At 38.2% G+C, this 27,602-nt stretch overlaps 2 protein-coding genes across 3 annotated transcripts in view; one reads left to right on the forward strand and one right to left on the reverse strand.

Annotated features, from left to right (window-relative positions):
* Positions 1-15,456, forward strand: part of b3gat1.L (beta-1,3-glucuronyltransferase 1 L homeolog) — a 54,865-nt gene extending 39,409 nt beyond the window's left edge. The window contains exons 2-7 of one of the 2 annotated variants that reach the window (XM_041569165.1): positions 449-582; positions 695-841; positions 2,691-3,199; positions 9,201-9,497; positions 13,258-13,360; positions 14,926-15,456. In XM_041569165.1, the coding sequence (XP_041425099.1) occupies positions 730-841; positions 2,691-3,199; positions 9,201-9,497; positions 13,258-13,344 (1,005 nt within the window). In that variant the 5' untranslated portion in view covers positions 449-582; positions 695-729 and the 3' untranslated portion in view covers positions 13,345-13,360; positions 14,926-15,456. The remainder of the gene's footprint in view (positions 1-448; positions 583-694; positions 842-2,690; positions 3,200-9,200; positions 9,498-13,257; positions 13,361-14,925) is intronic. The other variant, XM_041569164.1, reaches the window with a different exon arrangement.
* Positions 15,457-19,256: 3,800 nt separating this feature from the next.
* The window catches only part of glb1l2.L (galactosidase beta 1 like 2 L homeolog), a 38,248-nt gene continuing 29,902 nt past the window's right edge, over positions 19,257-27,602 (reverse strand). The window contains exons 17-19 of the mRNA XM_018225680.2: positions 25,101-25,212; positions 21,997-22,113; positions 19,257-21,545 (exon numbers count right to left, since the gene is read on the reverse strand). Coding sequence (XP_018081169.1) covers positions 21,459-21,545; positions 21,997-22,113; positions 25,101-25,212 — 316 coding nt within the window. The 3' untranslated portion in view covers positions 19,257-21,458. The remainder of the gene's footprint in view (positions 21,546-21,996; positions 22,114-25,100; positions 25,213-27,602) is intronic.

Below are 27,602 nucleotides of genomic sequence, written 5' to 3' on the forward strand. Positions count from 1 at the left end.
TAATTAAATGTTCTTGATGCAGTCATTTGGCCATGACTGCTCTTCATTTTGACAGTCTTCCCCACATTGTGTGCTCTTGAGGAATATGTTTTTAGAAATAATAAGGATTGCATGTAAGATACAGTATGTCTTTATAACTTTATTTATAAAACAGGGAAGGATATGCAGTTCTACTGTGAAAAGTACACACCTTGCCCCTTTGAGCTTACAATCTGTTTTATACAATCTAAGTGATATGAATCATCAGCACAGAGTGGCTTAGAGGACTATTAAGCAACATGGTTTAAGATGAGACCGCATGAAAAGAGGATTTATACATAAAAGAAAAGATTTTATGCTGTGTTAGAAGGGATGTTTTCATTGGTAGTCTAAAAAAAAAGTATGGTAGTCCTCTTTGTATCACTACCTCCATCTAGTGTTCATTTTTGTATCTTTTTTTTCCTCACAGGTTTTCCTCCCTCCAAGACTTCACAAGGTCCTGGGAAGTGAGGGGCTTTGGCCCAGAATCTCTTTGACCTCCCTTTTCTTTGGGGCAGCTCCTGGGATCCCCAACCTGCTGCAATGGGTGGGTTATAATCACTGGTAAGAGGTGATTGTATGAGCTGTTTTGTGTCTCCTGCACCTCTTTGTCTGTATACTGATCTCTCTCCTGTCTGCTTTGCTGTTCTCTGTGCTATCGGGGTGTTCTCCTCAGGTAATGAGGAGCACTGGGGTCAGCCCACCCTGGAGATGCTGAAAAGAAGGGACATTCTGGCTATTGTGCTGATCGTTCTGCCCTGGACTTTACTCATCACAGTGTGGCACCACAGCACTCTGTCCCCGCTGCTCACTGCACACAAGGGTGAGGAGACTCTGCAACCCTACTCCCATCAGCCTTCACAATCCCATCATGCCACTGCCATGTACTTTATACATCATCAGTCTGTGGCTCAATCCTATATCACTGACCACAACTTCAACATTACTCATACCCACCAGCTTGCCTTGTATTTTATTTATGTTCTTTAGCCTACGTACATACAGCAAGTGAACTAGGAGCATTGATGCATGTTGTCAATAAGATAGATATCTTGTTTTATACATAAGAGAATTTAACAAGCATAACATGTCAACTCAAATTTATCCCAAAGAATAAGGTTAACGATGCAAAGAAAGGGAAAAGAAACAATTGAAAATTATTGTCCTATAAAGAAAATAAAGTAAAAAAAATACAGGAAAAGTCTGAAAAATATAGTAGGGTTTGACATTCAGGCAGGAAGTTAAAAGTCCTTGGTTAACTGACTCATTAAACTCTTACATTATCCATGTCGGTTCTATCTTTTTTTAACTGTTTTTGTTTATAGCAAAAACAGATACATACTACCTATTGCTTGAAACCCCATTCATGTTTTTCTGTTTTGATATTTGCCTTGTATTCACAAAACCAATATAACTACAATCATGCCAAATAATTGTAAACTCCATATTCACCCATTTACCCTTACAAACATTAAATTAATTGTTCAGTATAAAAATAAAAACTGGGTATATGAATAGGCTGTGCAAAATAAAAAATGTTTCTAATATAATTAGTTGTGTAATGTATAAAGGCTGGAGTGACTGGATATACAAAACACTACTTCCTGCTTTTCAGCTCTCTCCAGGGTAACCAGTCAGTAACCAATCAGTGACAGGAGGGGGGCCACATGGGCCAGAACTATTGCTTTTGAATCTGAGCTGAATGCTGAAGATCATTGCAAACTCAATGAACAGTTATGTCCCATGTGGTCCCCCTTCAAGTCGCTGACTAACTCAAGAGAGCTGAAAAGCAGGAAGTTGGATTCTGGCTATTATATTAGACACCCAGTCACTCCAGCCTTTATACATTACATTTTGCCTAACAAACTATATTAGAATTTTTTTTATTTTGCACAGCCCATCTATTTATTCAGTTTTTATTTTTACACTGAATTGTTCCTTTAAAGTTTAGCATTTCTTTCCCCATACTTAACCAAATATTTGTCCCTGATTCCTATTCATTACTGTAAAATATTGTAGCCACCAACCTTTCCTTTATTGCAGGGCTTTGACTTTAGGCTGAAGCAAAGAGAAATTCGAGATCTGAAGTTAGCAATTACTGTATAATATAATATTATATTAGAACCCCAATTACTGTATAATATAATATTATATTGGAACCCCTCATTGATGAAACTTTAATTGTCCTTTATAGTTTGCTCACATGATTCTTTCAGGAGGGGGTAAATGGTTACGGAAACAAACCCATGCAATTCTCTGTCTTGTTGTAACAGTGAATGAATCCGGCAGTGATTTGAAGAGGAATTGCATGACTCTCTGGCATGCTAATGGAATAGTATTATATGGCTGATAGAGCCACAAATATGTAATGCAGTTTGTTCAGCTGCATGCTCTTTTTTTCTGGGTGAAATCAGGAAAAAAACACTTTTGAGTAAATTACAGCAAATATAATTAGACAGTTGGCGAACGTTTTTATAACAGTTTGATACTAATAATTTTGGCAAAGAATAGCCATTAGGAAATAAAATCATCCAACTACATATTAACAGTGTAGAATGAACAGTGAAATATTCATCTGTCTCTGTGGCTTATCATAAAAAGTAACTTCCCTGGTTATAAGAATGTCATTTCTCACACTAGGCATAACCCTGACTCTACTTTATTCATTACAGAAGACGGGAGTGAGGGTCGGAGGGATGGGAGCCAAGGCTCTGATTCCAGGGAATATTGTTCCTCTGACCGGGATATTGTAGAGGTTGTGAGGACAGAATATGTGTATACACGGCCCCCACCATGGATGGGGAATCTGCCTATTATCCATGTCATTACCCCAACATACAGCAGACCAGTGCAGAAAGCCGAGCTGACACGCCTATCCAACACCTTACTGCATGTACCCAACCTGCACTGGATCCTGGTGGAGGATTCCCAAAGACGCACTCCTCTAGTCACCAGATTGCTTCAGGATTCTGGCCTCAACTATACGCATCTCAATGTAGAGACACCACGTAATTACAAACTAAGAGGTGATACGCGTGACCCACGTATACCTCGTGGAACAATGCAAAGGAATCTGGCCCTGCGCTGGCTCAGGGAGACCTTCAATAGAAACAACAGCTTACCAGGGGTTGTTTATTTTGCTGATGATGATAACACATACAGCCTTGACTTGTTCGAGGAGGTGAGTATGGAGGGATAATCTTAACCTCTAACTACCTTAGCAGGCAGTACTAGAGCTGGGTATCATTCAGTGGTGTAACTAGAGTGCGCCGGGGTCCCCCTGCAAAAAATCTTCAGAGGGGCCTGGCGCACTCCGACCCCCTTCCTCATGCTCTGCCCACGTCACACCTCCACCCCACCCATGCCCTGCCCGACTCTGCCCATGTCCCAACCCGACTTGCGTCCCCCTTCCTAGCCAGTAAGAGAGCAGCTGGGGAGGAGGGGGTTTCTTATTAGCTATAGAGAAAATAGAACCCACAGTCCAGGCCCCCCTGTTCCCCAGGTCCCCCAGCGACTGCGGGTTCTGCTTCTTCTATAGTTACGCCACAAGTATTGTTAGACAAGTTCCTGCGTATCAATTACACTGCTTGTATTTTTCATCTGGACTGGTGTATGAGATGAAAGGTTTTCATTAGTTATTTTGTATAAAAAAAGATATATTGTTTAGGGATTCACCGAATCCAGGATTCGGCCAGGATTCTGCCTTTTTCAGCAGGATTCAGATTCAGCCGAATCCTTCTGCCTGGCTGAACCGAAGCCGAAAACTAATTTGCATATTCAAATTTGGGGCAGGGAGGGAAATTGCGTGATTTTTTGTCACGAAACAAGGAATTAAAATATGTTTTCCCCTCCCCCCCCCTAATTTGCGTATGCAAATAAGGGGTTGATTCGATATTCAGTCTAATCTTTCGCTAAGGATTCGGGAGTTCGGCTGAATGCAAAATAGTGGATTCGGTGCATCCCTAATATTGTTGTGGGGCCCAGTAACTTTAACACCATAATACAAAGCAAATCCAGGATGATGCCAGCTGTACAGTTTCCTTGTTTTCATTTCTTTCTCTCTGCTGTACTCATCTTTCTTACACTCTTTATTCATGTCTTCAAGGTTTCATCCAGGGCTGCACCCCACCTGTGGAATTCACTTTGTCTCTCTTGTAGTTATTCAACACTCCTTCAGAAGATCTCATAAATTCTTATTATCTAGCCCTCAAAGCTATTCTAAATTGTGATTGTTTTTTACTCCAGCTCATCTACCATTTTTCTCCTTCGGCTATTTAATTTTTATATTTTCACCTTTTTGTAAATGCCTGGTGCTTCATAAAACGTTTGTTTGCTAAACTATACTGTAAAATGAACATTGAGGTGTTTTATGAAGCAAATGCTCAACATTTATAAGTGGTCATCTTTTAAACAAGAGTATTGCTTATTACCACTCTCTGGACCATGGTAGGCTCATGTACCTGCATCTCTCATTAGGGTAATGTAAAAAAGTGTTATAGTTGTGTATAGCAACTAGCAATCAGTAGGTAGCATTCACTTATTGGTTACTATATTTATGACATATATTAACTCATCATAGCCACCAATCAGAGATGTGAAAACACATCTCTGACTGGTTGCTATGTGTTACAAGATGTGTGCGGACATACTGTATGACTTAAAAGTTAAAAGTACATCACCCATTGTTGCTAAATCAGACTTGTGCAGTTACCGATAGCAACAACAGGTAGCATTTACTGTTACCTTTTAAAAGCACCTTGTTGGTTGCTAGGGTTTCATATACCTGGGCAGTGTGTGGAATATGTGTGGGTATAGCACTTATAGCACTTAATGCCACATTCAGGTTTGGTCATTCTTTCCGAAAAGCTATTGCAATTACAGCTAGAAGATTTGTAGAGTGATACTAAAGTAACCTAAAGAATAATATAGAATGCAAAATAGGGGTAATTCACCTTAAAATAACTTTTAGGGACTCATTTATTAAACCTCAAATTTATCTGGTAGAGTTTGTAAAGTGGAAAACTCGAATTTTTAGAGGTTTATTATACCCCAAAACTGCTAAAAATATTCCATCTCAAACCTGCCAAAGTCATGTAGAAGTCAATTGCAGATGTCCCTGAAGTTGTTTGTTGACTTTGTGATCTGCACTGGATAATCCAGTAATTCAATAAAGTCGAGATAAACTCAAGTTTTAGGGGCATATTTACCAAAGGTCAATTTTCAAATTGAAAAAACTTCGAAATTTGAATTCAAAAAGACTAACCGAAATTAAGTCAAAGTTTTTGGATCTAATAGGTCCATATTCAGCCGAATTCAAATCGCTGGAATCGAATGAATAGAGCGCATTCAATCAAATTCAATTCAGAGTTTTTCCCAAAGGAAACAAATTTTTCCAAGTCCACCAATTGACTCCAAGTAGGTTCTAGGAGGTCCCCCATAGGCTAAAACAGCAAGTCGGCAGGTTTTAGATGGAGAATGGTCGAAGTCGATTTTTTAAAGAGACAGTACAAATCGAATTTGGACTATTCCCTAGTTGAAATACACAAAAAAATAGCTTGAAATTCGAATTTTTTTCATTCGAAAATTCACCTCGACCTTTGATAAATCTGCCCCTTAGTATATAACCGCCTAAATGTGTTGTTGTCTGCTCTACTATATCTACAATCGGCATTTTTACATTCAGTGTATGATTTTTTTTTTTTTTAAATGTTTTCCTGAAACACTCAGCCTTGAAATTTGAAATACTATCTGGTTGCTTAAGCTTAATCATCCTAGCAACCAGCTTCCAGCAGTTAAAGGAACAGTAACATCAAAAAATGAAAGTGTTTTAAAGTAATAAAAATATAATGCAGTGTTGCCCCGTGCTGTGTTTGCTTCAGAAACACTGTTCCTTTAAGTCAGACTGGAAGGTGAAAAAGAGAGGGCTGCAAAAAAAATGTAAACAAGTAAAAAAAAGAACACAAATAAAACTGAATGTTCACAGTTGATCTAATTTCTATTTGCCAAGTTCAGGGACCCAGACAAACAAACAGCATTTTTCATTTCTAAACTAAAAAAGTAGAAGAAGAATGCTTATAATTCAAGTACCATACAAAATAAATAATTACGTTCAAGTATAAGAACTACTCTTTTAGATTATTAGCACTGTATACATTAATTCATGTGCCCAGTATATTATGATCAGAACCCCAATGTTCAACTTTGCATAAGTTGTATAATTTGTATGGAGAAATTGATTTGGTATTTCACATTAACCAAAGTGCCATCTTTTGGGTGCCAACATTTTAACTCCAAAGTGTACAAACCATCATATGCATAAACCCAGTAATGCTGGGTTCCCATGTGGTGTCTGTTATATGCACTTTCCATGCCGCATACACCTGTATTTGGTAGCTCAGGGAAAGTTATGTGGTTACAGGGACCGTTGAAAGAATGGACTCTATTAACTCCTCTTCCCCATGCAGTGGCGCACATAGAAAAGTCACTGCCTGTATGTAAGATCACTTAGTCCTTTTGCCTACAGTCAGGTCATCATGTAGCAGGGTTACCACCTTGGAATTTTTGCAATTTAGGTTGAATCAATTAGCAAACACATTATTTATGCACATCATTCGCCTTTTACAGTAATTGTAATATGATAATGCAAATTTTAGACACAATTTCTCATAAGTAATCCTCTTTCATTGATCCCATAGATGCTTAATTTTTAGAAATTGTTTTCAAGAAATCAATATAAAACTTATGATGACACACAGGACACTTTATTGCCCAAGTGACAATGCCTTATTATATGAGCTGAACTGTTGTAATCTCACCAAAATGGCACCCTATGTACAGTTATTTTAATTCTTGAGAAGCGATTTTCAGGGGCTTTTTTGCCTGAAGGAATGGCTAATTTGCAGGATTTTATAAATGTCAGACTGACAACAGCAAACCAACATACACATGGGGCCCTATGTTGACAGTATGATGTGTTTGAATGTTTTTAAAAAAGGTATTAGTGATTCAAATCCTTAGGTTCTGAGAACTACCAGGAAGCCTACTGGTGATACCCAGACATGGATTAGAACACTAACAAAACTCTATACCTTTGAGTCCATCAATGTTTAATAAATTACATAAATTAAAAACAGTAGCTGGCCAGCCAGATATAAAACATTCATCAATAGTAGAGTTCATCAATGGCAATTAAATAGTAAAAACCCTCATAAATAATTCATTAACACAGAAGATTGTGCAGATTAAATTTTCTCCTTTTCACATTCAAAGCACTTATTAGAGCTCTGTAATCATTTTAAACTGGCATAAAATCCCTATTTGGGTACGCTATTAGGAATTTGATTAAGCAGACACAGAGTTTAGAATACTGCACTGGTGGTATATCACTCATCCACATGCACCACAATGGACAGCTGTCCCCCATCATGTAGCTACTTAGAACCAGCACTTCAATACTTTAAATGTGTGCTCTCTCAAACTGCATAGAAACAGAGCATGTGGCTCCTAGTTAGTTTCCAAAATGGCCACTAGTTTCTTTTCACACTGCACATCTATTGCTAATATACAGTTATGCTTTTTGTTCCATATGACTGATATTGAGAAAAGGGTTCCCTTGCAACTGGTTTAACTGCATTCCACACCTTGCACAGAAATTTTAAGCCAATGCAGTTTCAGTCTCTACCTCACAATGATAGAGGTGCAGTTACTCCATTAGGAGGCCATAAAAGGCACTTTTGTCTGTGTTAGTATTAAATGGGTCTTGTTCATTCTAGCCGCCATTTCTACATAATTAAAAAACAAGATTAAAAGGGTCTTACATTTCTATCCAGCTCTAGTACTTCATTGTCATCATTTATTTATATAGCACCAGCAAGTTACCAAGTGATTTACATTAATTTAGAACAGTCTTACATTACCACACGGGTTAGAGTAAAAATAGAATCAGAGGACCCTACTCAGAAGAGCTTACAATCTAAAGTGTTAGGGTACATTTGAAACATAAGGAATATGAAAACAATTGGTGATTTATGATAAGTTAATGTCTGCTCAATTAAGATATGTTGAATATACTTCCCTAAACAAAGTGTTTGGAAGGAGGGGGTGGGATAGCTAAAGGGAGAGAGCTCCAGAGACAGGCAGAAGGCAAAACGAAGTCTTGCAGTTGGGAATGGTATGAGTGTAGAATGTCAGAAGCAGAGCACAGGTTGCGTGGGAAGGGTTTCAGTGTTAAGAGCCTTGATTGTGAGTGTTAGTCATATAAATAGTATTCTAAAAGAGAATAGGAGCCAGTGAAGAGATATGCATAGGGAAGCAGTTAATGGGGAGTGATGAGATAGATGAATGAGTCTGGCATCAGCCTTTAGAAAATTGGAACTGTGAAAGGTGATATGTTGTAATGCCTGCAAGGAGTAAGTTGCAGTAGTCAAAGCAGGAAATAATAAGAGACTGAATATGTGTTTTCGTGTTTGAAAAGAGGAATATGACAAGATTCCTAGGCAGTATGTGGTTGTGTGGTTGATTGAAAGGTTATGTTATTGACTGTGTGTGCAATCTAAGGTACAGGGGAATACGTTGGGACACTTCAAAGGGTGATCATTATCAGCAGAGTAGCCTGGAGAGGTGGGTTTCTGCCAGTATTAAGGGCAATAATCTGCTTAAACTGGCTGCTAGTTGTCTCTCATGGAAGCAGGACCATTAACAAATAGCTTTCCTTACACACACTGTAAGCAGGGCTGGAACTAGGAGTAGGCAGAAGAGGCACCTGCCTAGGGCACAATAATAGGGCGGCACTGGGTAGCTACCTGTTAAAGGCTCTTCAGCCTACCCCTAGTCTTTGTTTGCTCCCCTTTCTCCCCATCTGCCCCTCTCCTTTCCCCTTTGCTGCTTTGCTCTCCCCTCTGGCGATCTCCTCTGTGTAACCGTGACTACCTGCTTGAAGTGATGGCGCATGCGCATCACACACATGCACACACACAGGGGTGGTGGGAGCGAGGTGGCCAGCTGGGTTGCCTAGGGCACCCAGTCGACTTGGACCAGCCCCAATTGTAAGTGACAGAGCACCACAGCATGGGAACTGTTGACCTGTATTGAACATTATTCAACCTTTTGGGGTGTACATTTGCACTGATTGAATTGAAGAGCTAGAATATTGTTTTAATTCTAATCAGATGTTTTGTCTCTAGATGAGAAATTCACGGAAGGTATCAGTGTGGCCCGTGGCTTTTGTAGGAGGTCTGCGATACGAATCTCCAAAAGTTAATGCAGCTGGAAAAGTTTTTGGATGGAAGACTGTGTTTGACCCACATAGACCGTTCGCCATAGACATGGCTGGCTTTGCTATTAATCTTCGTCTCATCCTTCAACGGCCACAGGCTTATTTTAAATTAAGAGGGGTTAAAGGAGGTTATCAAGAAAGCAGCTTGTTGAGAGAGCTTGTGACTCTAAATGACCTGGAACCCAAAGCTGACAATTGCACTAAGGTAGGAATAACTAGATCATCATTGGAACCTAGTCCAGAAATCATGTTAAGGCTGTTGCAGAGGGAAGAATGAGTCCTCATCCATTATCTCTATTGAGCAGGGCTTAGTATCTAACATTGACTATAAGCTGCAGTGAATGCTCATTTCAGCAGAGTTTACTTTCAGCGTAACGACCTGTACGGTAAAGTCTTTGGGGCATTCTTACTAAAATGCTAATTATCTCTTCATCTAAGCCAGGGGTCCCCCAACCTTTTTTTACCTGTGAGCTAAGTTAAAAAAAAGTTGGAGCGCAACATAATCATGCAAAAAGTCCCTAGGGGTGCAAAATATGAAATGTGATGGGCAATTGGTACCCCCATGTTGACTTGCAGTCTACAGGAGCCTCTGTTTGTCAGTACACATGGATTTTGTGCAACTAAAAATTGCCTTAAAGTCAGGAATTCAAAATTGGCCACTGGTTGGGGATCACTGATCTAAGCATACCAATAATAATGAAGGATTAAACACTATTTAAATAACACCATAAAGTAATGATGCATGCAGGATATGATAATAAGAGATGTTGAAGAGGCTGATGTATCTTTATAATGCTAGCTTGCCTGTCTGGAATTGGCAAATTTTCTTTGGCAGCAAAATACATAGGTAAGCTTGAAAAATTTACATATTTACAAAGTTAATAAACCAAAATTTGTGGCGGGCAAATTTTGGTCTTGGGGAAAGTTTGTCAAATTTGAGATTCCACACTTGAGAAAATATGTATAAATCTGAAAAAAGGATATTTCTGAAATAGAGAAAGTCCAAAGAAGAGCAACTAAACTGCTTAATTGAAAGAAAAGCCTCTGTTATGAGGAAAGGTTGGCCAAGTTGAAGAAGATGTGTATAAGAGAGGATATACTTATTATGTATAAATAGGACCAGACAATACATTTTCTGATGCTTTATTCAACAGTTGATTTTTCCAGCAGACACAATAGCAGACACAATAACATCCATTCAGAAAGGAGGTTCCATCTTAATTTTCAAAAAGGGTTTCTTACACAGAGAGCTGTACATTTGTCAAACTCTACTGACAGATTCATTAGAAAGGGTTGTATAGCTTTTTAACAGAGGAGAAATTACAGGGTGAAATTAGCTCTGAAAGTTCATTCAGTGACTGGTCCGATTGGAATCTTGGAGTCAGGAAGGAATCCTCGCCCCCACCCAAGGCCAATTGAAGATGCTTCAGATTGGGTTTTTTCAGTTAATGAACTGGATGTTTCGGTTTGCCTGTTTATATTCTTTGCATTCCTTGTTCTGACTATTTGAAGAATCTACCAGAAGCTAGCTGATTAACAGACCTGGAGGAGAAGCAGCATTGTTTCAAGGATTAGATCAAGATAACAGAAAGGGATAAACAACACTTTCTTCTTCAATTAAGTTTAGCAATAATTTTAAAGACATTGACATTTTTTAAAGGGGCACTACACCCCTGCAAGTTAGATTATTCATATAATTTTCATTAAGTACAAATTAAGCAGTCTGAATTGATTATCCTGGACAGATACCTCCAAATAGCCCTAACACATATCATACTGTTAGGCACCATTTTGTCTGTGTGAGCTAAGCTTTAATTGCAACAAAGTGGAAATCACCTGAAATTCCCACATTACTACAAATTCTACTGGAAAAGGAACTCCAATATAAAAATGAAAAAACAGCCATCTATACTATGTCTTCATAGTGCTATACCATAAAACATGGGAAAATTGGGCTGAGGGTTTTCAAACACCCTAGGCCATAGTTTGAGAGCACTTATCCTCCCACTAGTTATGTGCACCTGACCCTAACCCGGCCGTGTGGAACCCGCACTTGACCTTAACTGGCAGGTGCTTGTATTTATACACCCGCACCCAACCCTTTCTGATGTCACAGAAGGGACAGGGTCGAGCAAGCTCGAAAGTATAAATGTTCTCCACCCCTGGGTTTGATTAGGTTGCAGCTGGATGGGCATATGCGGAGGTCAGCACAAAACCGCCCGACCCGCAACCTGTTGTTATCCCTTTCTGTTATCTTTGTTTAATCCTTGAAATAATGCTGCTTTTCCACCAGGTCTGTTAATCTGGCTTCAGGCCAGCCCACACAGACAGAATACACAGAATGTATTTTCAGGATAAATTCAATTTATTTTGCTCATGCAGACATATGTATTGTATAGTGCTCTGGGGAGTAACTATAGAGAAAGCAGATCCTGCAGCTGCAGGGGGGTCCAGGAGGTACAGGAGGCCCCATGAGGCCCAAATAAAGATAATTTAAACATATATTGGTAAAACAGGACAACCTCTGGATATGTTGGGGGCCCTAAAATTAATTTCCTGTGGAGCCCAGTAACATATAGTTACGCCCCTTAAATGTTACGCTCCTTTAATGAATGTATACTGGAACGGTACTGTACTTAGAATGTAATGCACTGTGAGTTATCGTTGCTTGAAATGTATTCCAGGTATATATTTAAATATATTTAAATGATCCTTTCTTTGCTGTCAGTAGGAAACAAGCTACAGCATATAAGTATATAAGCCAAAGAATCAGCCTGTGTGTCCAAATGAACCACTTTGAATTGTCTAGTGATGGGCAAATCTGTGCCATTTTGTTTCGCCGAAAAATTCTAAATTTTTAACGCAAGCGACAATTTTTATGCGTGTGACTATTGTTGCCGCAGTTTCGCAAATTAATTCGTATGCGGCGAAACGTGGGAATTTGCATTGAATTCGTGTCTGCCAAATTTATTTGTCCATCACTATTTACAACAATTATGTCTGGTTAAGTATTTTTGTATAAAGAAACCAGACATGCTTTACAGCCCCAGTCACTACTCTGGCCCCTTTCACCATCTACAATGTTTTGTGTAGTTTTTGTATTTTTTATATATACTTAGAGAAGTAATCAATTATGAAAGGTTATTTCTGTGGTTTTATTTTTAAACTTGGCTGAAATTCAAATGCAGTCAGACAATGATAGCAAGAAGGGAATAAAGTTGTTTGATAACCTCTTTTATACTCTATTACTTCATCTCAAGTGGCTTTCCCTGAAGTAATGGGTCCCTTAGTGAGTTTTAGTTTTTTTGTTCCAGTTTTTGGCATAGGGTGCGGTAAAAAAAAATTGGATTCAGGTGATTGTGACTGTCATCTGATGATATTCTGGTGCAAACATTTTACTCCAATTGTGAACCAAATTCTTTTTGAATTTCCCCATATGTTACAAAAGTAAGAGTTAATGGCACCTGCAAACATTTTGCATTACAATATAGCTCAATTTGCACATATGCGGTGCTGCTAGCTTCTAGAGACTTCTATTTATTAATTCTCCAATTTGTTATACAGACGTACCTTATAATTTCCTTGCTTAAACTTACATCAGAAACCTGGAGGAATGTGTAAGCATGAGACACAGACATTAATTATAAAGACCTTATAGCAGTCACTGTCATAAAACCCAACAGCACATTACAGAAGTAGAGGTAGAGTGTGCTAACTGGCTGAATAACTAGTTGTATAATGTAATGCTTTCAGGTGAGGTGAAGGATGGCTACCCAAATGTGTGTTTGCACCATAAATGCTTTCATAAATACTGGCAGCCATTCAAATATAGGCAAAAGGCTTTAAAAAATGGGTCACACTAGGGTGGATCTGGTTCGTTTACGTTATAGTCGTCATTCAGTTATGAAATATAATATTTAAGGCCAGTAAATTATTAATGTTTGTTTTTTGTTTGTTTTTTATAGATTCTGGTGTGGCACACTCGGACAGAGAAGCCAGTGCTTGTAAATGAAGGGAAAAAAGGGTTCACGGATCCCAATGTGGAGATCTGAGAAAAGTCGAGCACAGGTAAAGTGAATGAAGGGACTTTATATCTCATAACTGCACTGTTATATTAATACTGACTAAATTAAGAGTGAGGGAGTCTAGAAGCGTATTTATAAAGCTGTGTAATAAATGTATGCAAATGTGTAACCAAGTGTGAAATTCTGACAGACAACAGGTTTTAGTTTGGAAAAACCCTTATAAGACAGCATTCAGTGCTGCAGCTTTTTACAGTTTTTGACATCACCTTTAATTCCAGAAATTAATTATATGGGTTAAACAAAGTCTAAGGTGGTGTAAATAACTGTGTAATTTTCAGCAATATGATAAAAAAATACACATCTTAATAAATGTAATCATTAACTTGATAGTAGATTGTTTTCAAACAAGACACATAAATGCTACCAGAGAATTGTAATGTTATAATTATGTTCATGTTAATAAGCTGCATTGAAGATACATGTTAAAAGGCTAAAATGAGTTAAATATACCCAGATGGAAGTGTGTGAGCCCTTAGGTATATCTCCAATTTGAAGTGCAGAAAACTTGCAGCAATTCTATATTCATGGCTGGGCACAAGGGGCAAAAACCATGGTTGATTGCCCCCTGTCCTGCAAATAATACATGACCCCTGTTATATTGTTTGTAACTGGGTCATGGTGCCCAGTGTATAGATAGTTGTCATGTTTTAGGGGCAGACCCCATAGTCTGGTGGTCCCCATGGTGGGGAGTTTGAGATTCAAAAATGTCATACTGTGAAAAATGTTTTACCCTATAAAATCTACATTAAGTTCTTAGATATCTTGCATCATCAGATTAAAAGGTTTTAAGTCTGTTGCACTGGAGATGTCCAGTCATACGAAAGTAATAGGTCTTTTCTATTGTTTTCTTACATTTGAACACTAGATGTCTCTACTGCAACATACATTTTACATTGCTTCTCTGAGAGTTACATTCTTTTTTGCAGTCCATTGTGTATGAATCAAGTAATTATCCCCAGTCCACATGAAAGCAAAGGCTGCAAACCCATTTACAGTTGGTCCTTACAGTGTCTCTAGAATACAAAGTGCAGACCCAGGCATTTCACTAATTCAGATTTAGATGACAATAGCAATGTTGTAGTAATATTATGCTAAAAAAAACAGTGGCTTGTTAGTTACCTTTACAGCATGAGGTTTCTGACTTTTATTATGCATTAGAATGATCAAGAAAAAGCAAACAATAATGTGCCATACATAAGGCTGTAACAACAACAGAAAATTCATTACGCCATTAAACGGGGTGATATCACTCCAACTTGCAGTAAAGAGTGACAGAAGCTTATTTAGATCTAAATTACAGAAACTGGAAACTTCTTAAACCTTAGGATATGATACGTTTCCTTTTCTCTGTAATAATAAAACAAGCAAAACTTAAGGTATGGTGACCCAAATTATGGAAAATCCCATATCTCAAGCATTCGGAATAATAGATTGTATACCTTTACCTTCTTTGTTTTATTCAGTGTCTGTTTATTTAATAACTTGTAGAAATTAAACTCTTACGCCTGCCTTTCACTTTTTTTTCTCTCTGTTATATTTTCTTTATAGGGACTGCTTGCAGGCATGGTACTTTACATTCTTTGGGCCTATTCTCAGCCTGGTGGATCAAGAGAGTGCTTTTGGAAGCACTTTCTCCAGCACTTACATCCACCTTCCCCTGCCCCGCAGCTTGCACGGGACTCCATGTGTATGTAATTTTATCCAAGAAGCACAGCACATGTGAGGGAATGATGGAGATGGGAAGGCATGAAGAACCCTGTTTTATAGTACCACAGCTTAATCCATGGTGTTCTCTGGCACTGTTCGAATGATATAGAAATAGAGCAAAACATAGGGAAGCCAGAGGTCTAGTGATCTATCTGCCACCTGCAGGAAGATGTGAGTGAATGCCCCCGCTCTAGTGTACCCACTTTTGCAGAGCAACAATAGGATCCGGTACTGAAAGTGGGTTACAAGGCTCTGCTTGACAGGTTCCACTGCAGGGAGCCTGGTGGTGTATACAGGATACCGAATCAAAACTGCACAATGCTGTGTGTATCACTGTTGTTTGCATGCTCACTGAAAATAAAGAGCAGGGGACTTTTTAGTCAGTATTGCCAGGTAGATTTTTGATTGTTATTTTGAATAGGTATTTTTATAGAAAAATGGAAAAGCCTTTCAGTCCACTTAAACCACCAAACTTGCCAACTTAAACAAGCACTGTGTCCCGGCATATTCTGTGTCAATTAGTGAGTCACAAATGTGCAGTACCATTCATGCTTGTAAATGATACAAATAACTAAGCACAGCTCAGATGTTAACTTAACCCAATTACGAAGATACTGTGCAATAACCAAATAAAATAGCTACTCCAAATGTATCAAAACTTTCAGTTTGGGCTTTACTGAAAACCTGGGTGGCCCTTAAAAATATCCTATTTATAAATCAGTTCACTCAATAGGCCAGGACTTCCAGTTCAATTTTTCATAAAGCAGCCCTCTAATGCTGTGATAATGTTGCTGCTAATCTTGCTAGCTGTATATTTACAATTTAAGTTATTAAGCTGCAAGGCAACACCCCTCTTCATTAAATACACAAATGTTATCACTTTTCAGCAATTTCCCTAATCACAACAAAATAGCTTGATCCAACATGCACCAAAATGTTGCACTAAATTGAGCCTCATTGTCCAATTACAATATTGTGTGTCAAAGGTGAATACAGAAACAAAATATCATATAAGTCCATTATAGCCATAAATTTAAAGGGGGTTTTCACCTTTGAGTTAACTTTAGTATGTTATAGAATGGCTATTTCTAAACAACTTTTCAATTGGCATTATTTGCATTCTTCTTCTGATTCTTTCTAGCTTTAGCTTTCAAATTGGGGTCACTGACCCCATCTGAAAACATATGTTCTGTAAAGCTACAATTTTATTGTTATTGCTACTCATCTTTCTTTTGAGACCCTTTCCTATTCATATCCCAGTATCTTAATCAAATAAATGCATTGTTGTTAGGATTATTTGGATCCTAGCAACCAGATTGCAAACTGAAGAGCTACCAAATAAAAAGCTAGATAACTCAAAAACCAAAAATAGTAAAAAATGAAAACCAATTGCAGTTTGTCTCAGAATATCTCTCTACATCATACTAAAAGTTAATTTAAAGGGAAACCCCTTTACTAATAATTGAATTGCAAATATATTGAATATGAGCATAACATTCAAAATATGGTGTGCAAAACAAACCTACATGCAGCAAGTTCAAATTAGATGTCACTTTATTGGAGCACTGGACACAGTTTCACTAATCAGTGGTGGGGTTTGCCAGGTCCGCTAAGTATTCATAGTACAGCAAATGAATCCACTGGATAGCAGCACTCTAAACAATAGATAAGCATGAGTTAAGCAGTGGCAGGTGAGGACAGCAATATATGATCCCTTCAGACCCAAGTGGGGGGGGGGCTTATTTAAAGGGGAACTATCGTGAAAATGAAAAATTGATATAAGCTTCATCATATTGAAAGATACTTTCTTAATACAATCAATTAAATATTCTGTAATGTTTCTGAAATAATCAAGTTTATCTTCACTATCCCTCGCTCAGCATCTGTTTCTCTTCATTTTGTCTTCATGCAGCAGTTGGTTGTCGGATATTCATTCACCGTTTGATCCAATAAATCTTATAAGGGGGGCTTCCTTTCCTAGAAGATGTATTAGAGCTCACTCAAATAACTGATTCCAGTAACAAACAAAATCTAACATAAGAACTGCCTTTTGCACACATTCTGCATGTAGAGAGACATGGGGGCAAATTTACTAAAGCGCGATGCGGCTAACGCTAGCGCAAATTCGCCAGCGTGACGTTCGTTACTTCGCCGATTGGCGTAAATTCGCTAGCGAAGTGGACCTACTCTAGTGCTACTTTGCACCCTTACGCCAGACGAAGTTGCGCTATGGCGAAGGGACGTAACTACGCTAATTCACTAACTTGCGGATTTTCATGAACGTTAACTCTTGCGCCAGACTTGCCTTCGCCAACTGAGACCAGGCGAAGTGCAATAGAGTAGATAGGGCTTGCTTCAAAAAAAGTTGGCGTCTTTTCCTGTTTAAGGGTGATAGGCTGAAAAAGATTGTACATTTTTTTGGAGGTACCCTCCTTCTCCCCTACATTTCCTAACATATGGCACCTAAACTATACAGTGGGCACATGTATAGGGCAAAATAACAACTCTATTTTATTTTATGAAGCTTTCTCAGGCTTGTATAGTGTGATGTATTTGCTGCTACATATACGTCCATTGTACTTTAACTTGGCGCTGTATGCAAATTAGGCATCGCTAGCGTAACTTCGCTTTGCTTGACGAATTAACGCTAGGGCAACTTCGCATTTTAGTGAATTTGCGTAGCTCTGGCGAAACTACACCTGGCGAAGTGCGGCAGAGTGTGGCGAAGCTGTCGCCGGCGCAACTTCGGATCTTAGTGAATTTGCCCCATGATGTCTGGTGATTTTAATAGAGTGAGCTCTAATACATCATAATACATACATAAGATATATTGGATCTAACTGTCAATGAATATCTGACATGAATCTCTGTACATGATGGCAGTGTGCACTCAGGTTTGGTCCTCCTTGCCCATCCCAACTTGACCATCATTTAGACATGCAAGTTAGCGAGTGGCAAAGGACACAGGTTGCAATGGGATCCCGTGCTTACAGTCTGCCGTAAGACAGGTCTGTGCACCCCACACCCTTTAGTGCTTTTCCACTTTTGCCGGAGGAAATCTAAATGACCACTATTGTGTAGCATCTGCAGGCCTGGACTGACAATCTGTGGGTTCTGGCAAATGCCAGAGGGGCTGCTATGAGGTGCCATAGAAAGTCAGTATTTAGTGGGCCGGTGGGGGCTGTTTGGGCCTCTGTGTACCTGAAATGCCAGGGCCAATTTTGAATCCCAGTCCAGACCTGAGCACCTGTCACCTATGTCTTTGTATAGTTGTAGATCTCTTTTAAAGAGCAGATTGTGCTTAACAGCAGCTCACCTCATAACTACGTATTGTTTTGTTTTATATCACAATACATCTCATCCGTTCAGTTCTCATTTAGGTATAAATAACATTCAAACTGCAAGTGTGGGAAAAAGTATTTAGACTTTGGACTCCTTGAAATGTGCCTGAAATATCATGAAAGAGGATTTTATATAGAATGGTAGGACCTGTTTACTTTCAGTCGGCATGTAAACATTGTGATAGATAGATATATATTTATATAAACACATATATATAGTGTGTGTATATATATATATATATATATATATATATATATATATATATATATATATATATACATATACTTCAGCAGAGTTTATTTTCCAAGCAAAGGGCACCTGTGATGAAGTTATGAGTGGTGCAACACAATGATGAGTTCCTTCCAGTAGGTTATTTTACAATAAACAATCCCAAATAAATGAATAGAATAATGCAAAGAATGAGCAATACTGTGGAGTACAATGTTCAAATTGATAATAAAACATGGGGCCCAGCCCACAATACATTACTTTACATGCGCTACTTCTGCAGACACAACAAGCTGCTGTTTTTAACATTTACAGTATGTTGTTTTCCGAAACAATATTTGTTTTGGAGGTTTTTTCTTTCTTTTTGCATATTTAAAATTGAAAAAAATGAATGTTTGTGAAAAAAGTGTCAATAAAACAAGTTTGTTGCATATGTGTCGTTTTTATGAAAGCATTTACAATTTCGCCATTTATTTTGAAGCATCACAGTTGTGTTAACGGTTTCTGGTTTTCCAGTTTGTGGTCTATAAAACCCTATACCAACAAAGATTAACTATAATTTGAACCTATTGATCTCACTGTAGGAAATGAATACAGATTCCTGCATGAAAAAAGTTTTATTGACAATTATCTTAAATCTTGAATTGGATGTAAAGGATAACACATACATGAAAGCCCCTTGGTTCCCATTGTTAACCAATACAATGATTAAAGTTACGCGATCACTTTAATATTAAGGACTTTATTATGAAGTACTGTATATATAAAGCACAGACATAGTACATATGGCTATACAATAAGAGTAAGACATGTACAAATACATTTAATGGAACGGGTAGACAGGGCCCTTCATCTACAGAGGAAGGGAGACAACAGATGTTCAAAGGGAATCTGGTCCCCTATATATTTGAAAATAAAATATGTAGGGACAGTTTAAATTAAAATTATATAATAATATGATGTAGACAATATTTTTTTGTGGTCCTTAAATTATTTAACTTTTTTTCAGCACTTATCCAGTTTAGAATATCATCTGGTTGCTAGAGTTTACTCTACCAATCAGGCAGTAGTTTGAATGAAAGACTAAAGCTGGCCATACATACTAAGATCCACTCGTTTGGCCTAGAGCCCAACGATCGGATCACAACGAGGAGAATACAGGGGGCCGGATCAAGGACCACGTCAACAAACCAATGCTGTCCTCGATCCAACAGGACTTTTAAACCTGCCTAATCAACATTCAATCTGTGAGGCCGGTCAGAGGGCCCCATACACTGCCTAATAAACTGCTGACTTAATCTGTTGGCAGCTTATCTGCCTGTGTATGGGGACATTAATAATAACAGTGAGATTAAAAGTGCCATGGTAGGTTTTTGATTGCCGAGTCAGTTACCCCAAAAAGCTTTTTAAAATTCAAGCTGGTAAGAGGCAGAAGAGTAAGGTTTAATAGTTTAAAAACTATAATAAACATCAAGACCTGTTGAAAAGTTATTTAGAATAGGCCAATCTATAACATACTAAATGGTAGGTGGTTCGTTTTGACGAATGATATACAGTATTTTATCTGTAGCAGAAGCCTACGCAGGGAATGGCAAAAAGGGGTGTCATTTGCAGTGCATGATTATTTAGACAGCAGCGTTCATCATACATTTGATGGTCTGAAAGGCAAAAAGTTACAGTTATCAAAGTACGATGTTATAAAGTTAACTTTTGTTCCATATTTTGTGAGTCACAATTGTATTTGGTATCTAAAAGCACTTGATTTCAATAGGGACTGATTATGAGGAGTGAAAGTAGATGCAGAATGAAAGATAACTGTAAGATAGCAGGCTTGATGGGCTGATGACTAAAGGCATTATACTATTAATATTTGCAAATAGAATTACATAGAGTATATTTGAAATAGTCTGCATGATTGGGGAAGAAAAAGCATTATTCTGTTTTAAATAACTTTGCATAAGATCTTCCACGTGGACCTGAATAAACAGAGATGGGTTGGTACTGGGAAAGCAAAAATTGTAAAAATGTAATTGTTCACACATGGCAGACAGATGAAACGACAGCATTCATCTATACAATTAAAATTAAATACATCCAAGTAGCTCTGTTTTTACAAATAATAAATTAAAGGTGATATATGTACAGACAAGAAGTGTCTTTACTTATCCCTGAGTAAATACACTGTTACTATGGACAAGGGCATAGCCCAGAACAGCGCTTGGTTTTTTTTAAAATTACTTTGGTGTCAAGCACACAGTAGACAGTCCTTGGAAATACAGTTTTAAGCAGCCAACCAAGTTTTTTTTTTTTTAAATAAAACTGTAGGGCTGATGTAGGGAAATTGATAACTTGGAAAAGATAAAATATGGCCACACTGCATAAACTTGACTCCTTAACCCAACAGCAGCCAATCCAGAAGCATGTCCAATATTAATTCCAGAAAAGTGTGCAGCGATGGAGATTAGTGAACAACACTCAGAGCACATTTCACTTGATTATTTCATTGTGTACTGTTTGCCATAGTTCAGCCATATAGGCTGCAGGTAACTTTGCTTGCTGTGAAATCCCGATTTGGGTGGTGAAATATCCCTTAAATGTATTTATAAACTGATTGAAGTAAAAATCAAGTCTATATTGCCATAATTTAGTAATGGTCCCCTCTTGTTCAGAAAAACCCAAACGAAAATTAGGTCTTAATTGCCATATGCTTGTTTTTGTCTTGAGTGTCAGCTTCCATGATCCATGATAAAAAGTAATCTCTGGCATTCTGAATAGGAAGCCTCAATACTGGAAGTTGATGGCAGTTATTCCACATATTGTGTTTTTCCAAGTATTGGTGTATCCACAGTGAACAATGTCTGCCCAGCCTCATACTCCTCAAATATTGTAATCTGTAAAATAAAAGATACTCTATTGGAAGCAGAAGAGCTTAGGCATGTACAGATATGTGCCTTCTCCTCCATATGATTTTTGGCACATCTAAACCTGAATTCAGCATGTAGACCTATACAATAGATAGTAATTAGGGGTAGGTACAGTTGAAATTCCAGTCCATGCATTTCCTTCAGGCTTAACATAGTTGGGTTCATATATAAATACTGGGCATATATGCACCTGGGCAATAACCCTTGACAACCAATCAAATGTTTGTTTTCAGTGTTTCTATGCATTAGTCCCCATGTGCAAACTGCACAGTGTTGATAAATGAGCCCAACTTTGAATTGTTTTATACATAATATACATTATTCATCCCAAATAATGTTTCATCCTAAAGAAGATAATTCAGTCTTCAAGATAACTTGTTACGCTTCACTATATTGTGCTTAGAGGGAGACAACTTACTTCATTGACCCCTGGCCATAACCATGGTCCAGGGATAAAAAGAGTCTCTTGAGGTCCAATATCCCAGTAACGTCCCAAGTTTTTGCCGTTTACAAACACAACTCCTTTTTTCCAGCTCTGTGAAAATAGCACAGCGCATTATTTCTTACTAAAGGGCAATGCTTTCCATAACATTTGAACTTAGAATATGATACCACTCTACATGTATTTGCAGCTGGTGTAGGTATTCATGTTGAAGCTTAACTGCAGTCACATTGCCTAGTACAATGAAATATATGCCTGTATTCCCTTAAAAAAGAGTAATTATGTTACTAAAAAATAATGTAAATATTTGTTTCAGTGCTAAGTAACCAAGTATCTGCAAGGCATGACTACGTGGCAGACTAGGTATAAACATTTTGTCATGTTCTGCACCTGCATGATTTTGTGGCCTACTGAGCTGATCATCAAGAGATATTGATGTATAATATAACCTACAGTGTTACATGGTACCCCTTAAGCTTCGAGACACTCAAAATAGAGTGAATTTCCAATAAGAATTGCACATTGCCAAGCTGCAGTCACCTAAAACTGGTCAAGATTTTATTGGTCAGTGGAGGATGAATCTGAATCGTGAGAGTTTTTTACCATTCTGCACGGTTGGTGGGGGAGGTCAAAGACTGAGACTGGCAGTTTCCAAGTATGTAATAATACCCAAGTACAATATTTTTTTAAGAGACTAATAGGTTGAACAGAAGCACAAGGAAACTGAAAGATTTCAGACAATGCAGGAAACAAATGTTGAACTGGGACAGTATAAAATGAAAACTATCATAGTTATATAACTTAAAAGGACGTCAGTCATGTCAATTCTTTACATTTTAGCCTTTTGCTTTTGTTGCATATTAATATGCTTGTATAGTATGCACTGCTGCTAAAAGAAAGAGTCATTACAAAAGGAAGTTTAACATAATATATACTTGATAGTTGCAGATATTATTCTTATAACTATGTTGCCTAGGAAGACATCTCTTTAAGCAAGTCACTGGTGGGGGCAAACTGCTCTTTCATGGTTTACATCTTATCTGTCTGACCGTTCCTTTAAAGTTTCCTTCTCCAACTCTACTTCTACTACTTTCCCACTCTCTGTTGGAGTTCCTCAAGGCTCTGTTCTTGGCCCCCTGCTGTTCTCGCTCTATACAACTTCACTAGGAAAACTCATTCAGTCATTTGGACTTCAGTATCACCTTTATGCTGATGACACCCAACTCTACTTGTCTACTCCTGATCTTTCTAATTCTGTCCTTTCCCAAGTCACAGACTGTCTCTCTGCTGTCTCCTCCTGGATGTCACAGCGCCACCTGAAACTGAACCTTTCTAAAACAGAACTCATCATATTTCCTCCAAGATCTTCCCCTGTCCCTCAGATATCACTCACCGTAAACAACACCACCTTTCATTCCACCACACAGGCACGCTGCCTAGGAGTTATCTTAGACTCTCATCTGTCTTTTTCACCACACATTCAAACACTTGCAAAATCTTGCCGTATTCAACTGCGCAACATTGCTCGAATACGACCCTATCTCAGTTCAGAATCAACTAAAACACTGATTCAGTCTCTCATCATCTCCCGCCTTGATTACTGCAACTTACTCCTCACAGGTATTCCAACAAGTCACCTTTCACAACTCCAATCTGTTCTAAACGCGGCCGCTAGACTCATTCATCTAGCTCGCCGCTCAACATCAGCTGCTCCCATATGTATGTCCCTTCACTGGCTCCCAATCTCTTCTAGAATCAAATTCAAATTACTTACACTCACATTCAAGGCCCTTAATAATGAAACCCCTCCCTATATTTCATCTCTAATCTCCAAATACACTCCTTCACGAAACCTACGCTCTGCTTCTGATCTTCGCCTCACTTCTCCTCTGGTCACTTCTGCCCATTCTCGTCTACAAGACTTCTCTCGGGCTTCTGCTTTTCTCTGGAACTCTCTGCCACAAGCTGTCAGACTTTCTCCTTCCTTCCAAACTTTCAAGCGCTCCTTAAAGACCCATCTGTTTAAAGAGGCCTATTCGTTGTACCTTAATTAATCATTGCTGTATCAAAAATGACAAAGTGTTTATATGATCCTTTTGTCTCAATTGTACCCTAACCTCTTAGTTTGTAAACCCTATTGTACTCTGTAATCCTTGTCTGTTAGCCACCATTTATTCCCTGTTTGCTATAACTGCAGTAAAGCACTGCGTATCTTGACAGCGCTATATAAATAAATGATGATGATGATAACCCTTTTTAAAGGAAAACACCTTCTTTTCCAATTGTGAGCCAAGACCAATGGTTTAGTGAGGGCAGCCCTGAAGACAATGTATCACTGAATTATTACTGCAGTAGACTACATATAGAGATATTTTCTCTTTAAACTAACTACCTTTCAACTGCATCAACTTCCAAATGATGTCTGCTTTGTTCCAGCTCGTACCTGAGGACAAGACTGTGTTCATTACCTCCCCTAAGCTGAAGATCTGGGGTGAGCACCCGGACCACCCCCTGTTAACTTTGGTAAGTTAACCCTTGTTACTTTATCTAGTAAATACTGGATGTCCTTCCAAATATGACAACTTGTTGAACATTCTTTACCCTATTGCAAGGAAAAAGCTGATATTCTGAAACATTGGAATTATAGGTATAAGTGCAAAAAACAGATGCAAACTGCCAGATGTTTTCTGCTTTGTACTTTTTGCACTGTGACTCCACAATCCTGGACTCAACTATCCCTTAACTTGTACTGCATGTAACAGAGCACTGGAAGGTGCAGGTTGCAATGGAGTCCTGACTATAGCACAGGGCTGCCTTGTGCTAAACTTTAAATGCAGGAAATCTCCTGCACGTCCTGTCCTTCATCAAACTGAAGACTATGCATACGCACATCAGAAAGGGGTAAGGGGCCGCCTCTAGGCACCGTAACAAGAAATTGGGCCATGAGAAAATGATTCCTTTAGCACTTGGGCATTGAGAAATGACTACCTACTGTATATTTCCGTATTTCATAAAACTTAGACACACTGATCAGTTGTGTAGTATAGAGTATTTGTAGGAACACTCCTTCACTGTCATACCTTCATCCTAAGAAAGGTATCCGTTGGTGAACCTTCAACATTTAATGCCCCTTGGTAGAATGTTGGCCCAGTTTTACATTCTGATAGGTCGGACCAGTGGACTTCGTTAATACTGTAAATAAAAAAAATGTATTAACTTAAAAAAATAGTCAATGTAAGCATTATTTACTCAAAAAGTACAATTGGTGGATCAGATAGATACCCTAGGTGTACGAATAGTATAGGTACTGCAACTTTTGTGTGTTCCATGTGCAATAGAATAGCCTCATTAATACAAATATTCACTTAGCCCTCATGTGAGTTAGTGTTATATACCTCATTACACAAATAGCAAAAAATGGGGTCAGGTCATTTTAGTCACAAATGTTTAAAATAAATTTGTTTGAAAAAAAAATTTTTACTCGCAGTAACAGTATATTCCACCCACTTAGATAGATGCAAAGTAGAGTTTTCCCTATTGCTTATAATAAGACATATGGGGGCTCATTTATTAACGCAGCGCAGCGCTAAAAAGAGCGCAGTGGCCAGACATTTGCCCAGCGCATGCGAGTATTTAATAATGTAGCGCACGATACCTTAACAGTGCGATTTGTGCGCTAATGTAGACACAAGACAGGTGCGACGTGTGAAACTGCGTATCAGCTGTCGCAGTGCTTATAATAAATTGTGCGCACAGGAAGATACCGCAAAGGTAAGGATTAGTTGTGCTCATGTATGAATGCGCTGCTTTAATTAGTTGCGTCACATATTGCGCATATTGCGTTCACTTAGACGCATCTGCATTTGTTTCTGTGCTAATATTTGTTTGGTTGCAAAGGTGTTTAGCCTACCTGATACCCTTAAAGGAACCTTGGTCAATATAAACATGTTGGGTGGAAGGCGTGGTTAATATGCACTTTACAAGGGTTGTTCATCTTGAATATACTAGCGCAGCTGGGCAGGAATGCGCATTTTGAAGAGCGTTACTATTACGCCACGAAGAGGCAGGCGTAAAAATTGTGGTGCTGTTGCCCGGGTGCAGTTTTGCACATATACAGACGCAAATCTGCGACGGCCGCAGTGCAAGCGCATTGTAGCCACGCCCACAGCCACGCCCCTAACAACCACGGCATCGTTTGCGACATAAATGCCCAATCTTTTGCGCAATGCGCATAAACAAAACCATCGCAAAAGCTCTGTGTTATGCGCAATATCACGCAAATATATTAGCGATCACGCTTGTGATGGCGCAGACAACCTTTTGCGTCCACTTATGCGCTGCGCTGCTTTAATAAATGAGCCCCAGCGTGTGCAGAAACATTTTGTATTTTTAAACAGATATGGGACTTGTTAAAGACAATGCTCAGGACCTGGGGTTTTTTTCTGTAACTTGGATCTTCACACCTTGAATCTATTTGAAAATCATGTAAACATTAAATAACCCAATAGGCTGGTTTTGCTTCCTATAAGGATTAATTATATCTTATTTTGGATCAAATACAAGCTACTGTTTTATTATTACAGAGAAAAAGGAAATCATATTTAAACATTTGGATTATTTAAATAAAATGGAGTCCATGGGAGATGGCCTTTCCATAATTCTGAGCTTTCTCTATAACAGGTATACGGATAACGGATCCCATACCTGTAGCACCAAATTAAATCACACTTACAAACTTAAAAATCCAATGTGCTTATCACTAAAACAGTATCCTCAATGTGTTTAAAAAATGCTCTCTATGGCACCTCCTCAAGTTTCAGCATTGTCCTTAGCCTGCGTGCGCACATCACTGCTGATGTGTTTTTCCCACATAATTGAAATTTAAAATGGTATTGTTTGGAACATATTCTGCAATGGAAAAAAGTTGTGTATAATCCTTTAGGTTACATGAATTAATTTTACTATCCATTCATTTTTATTGTATACGCTGTATTAATCTTTGGGTTTCATGAATGATAGTATTGAGTGCATTGCAGAGAATGTTATGGACAATAAAGTTTAACACATCAAATATGTAGCACTTTAAAAATTACTGTAAACAAGCAATGTCATCACTCTTGGAAGAAGCTAAGTATAGGCAAAATGTGTCAATGGTGACCTACAGGCGCACACACGCTAAGGGGGTTATTTACTAAAAACTCAGAATGCAAAAATCCCCAAAAAATTATTTTTTTGTTATAAAATCAGACTTTTAAAAAAAAAATTTAGGGTATTTATTAAACCCCGTTGATGGAAAAGTCAGAATCTGAAAATCTGGCATCTCAGAGCCGTCGAAGTTGCATCTAAGTCAATGTGAGAAGTCCCAATGATTTTTGATGTACGTTGGGTTTCATGCAATACCCTGACACTTTCAGAATTTTTTCAAATTTTCGGGAAAATGTAATAATAAATAAATGTAAAAAACCTGAGCAGATTTGATTGGAGTTTGTAGCAGAAAATATTGAGATAAATTCGCACTTTGATAAATAACCCCCTAAATTAAGTTTTATTAAAATATAAAAAGTATCTAATTTTAAGCCAAG

Source organism: Xenopus laevis, chromosome 7L (genome assembly GCF_017654675.1).
Source record: "Xenopus laevis strain J_2021 chromosome 7L, Xenopus_laevis_v10.1, whole genome shotgun sequence".
Taxonomy (NCBI): domain Eukaryota; kingdom Metazoa; phylum Chordata; class Amphibia; order Anura; family Pipidae; genus Xenopus; species Xenopus laevis.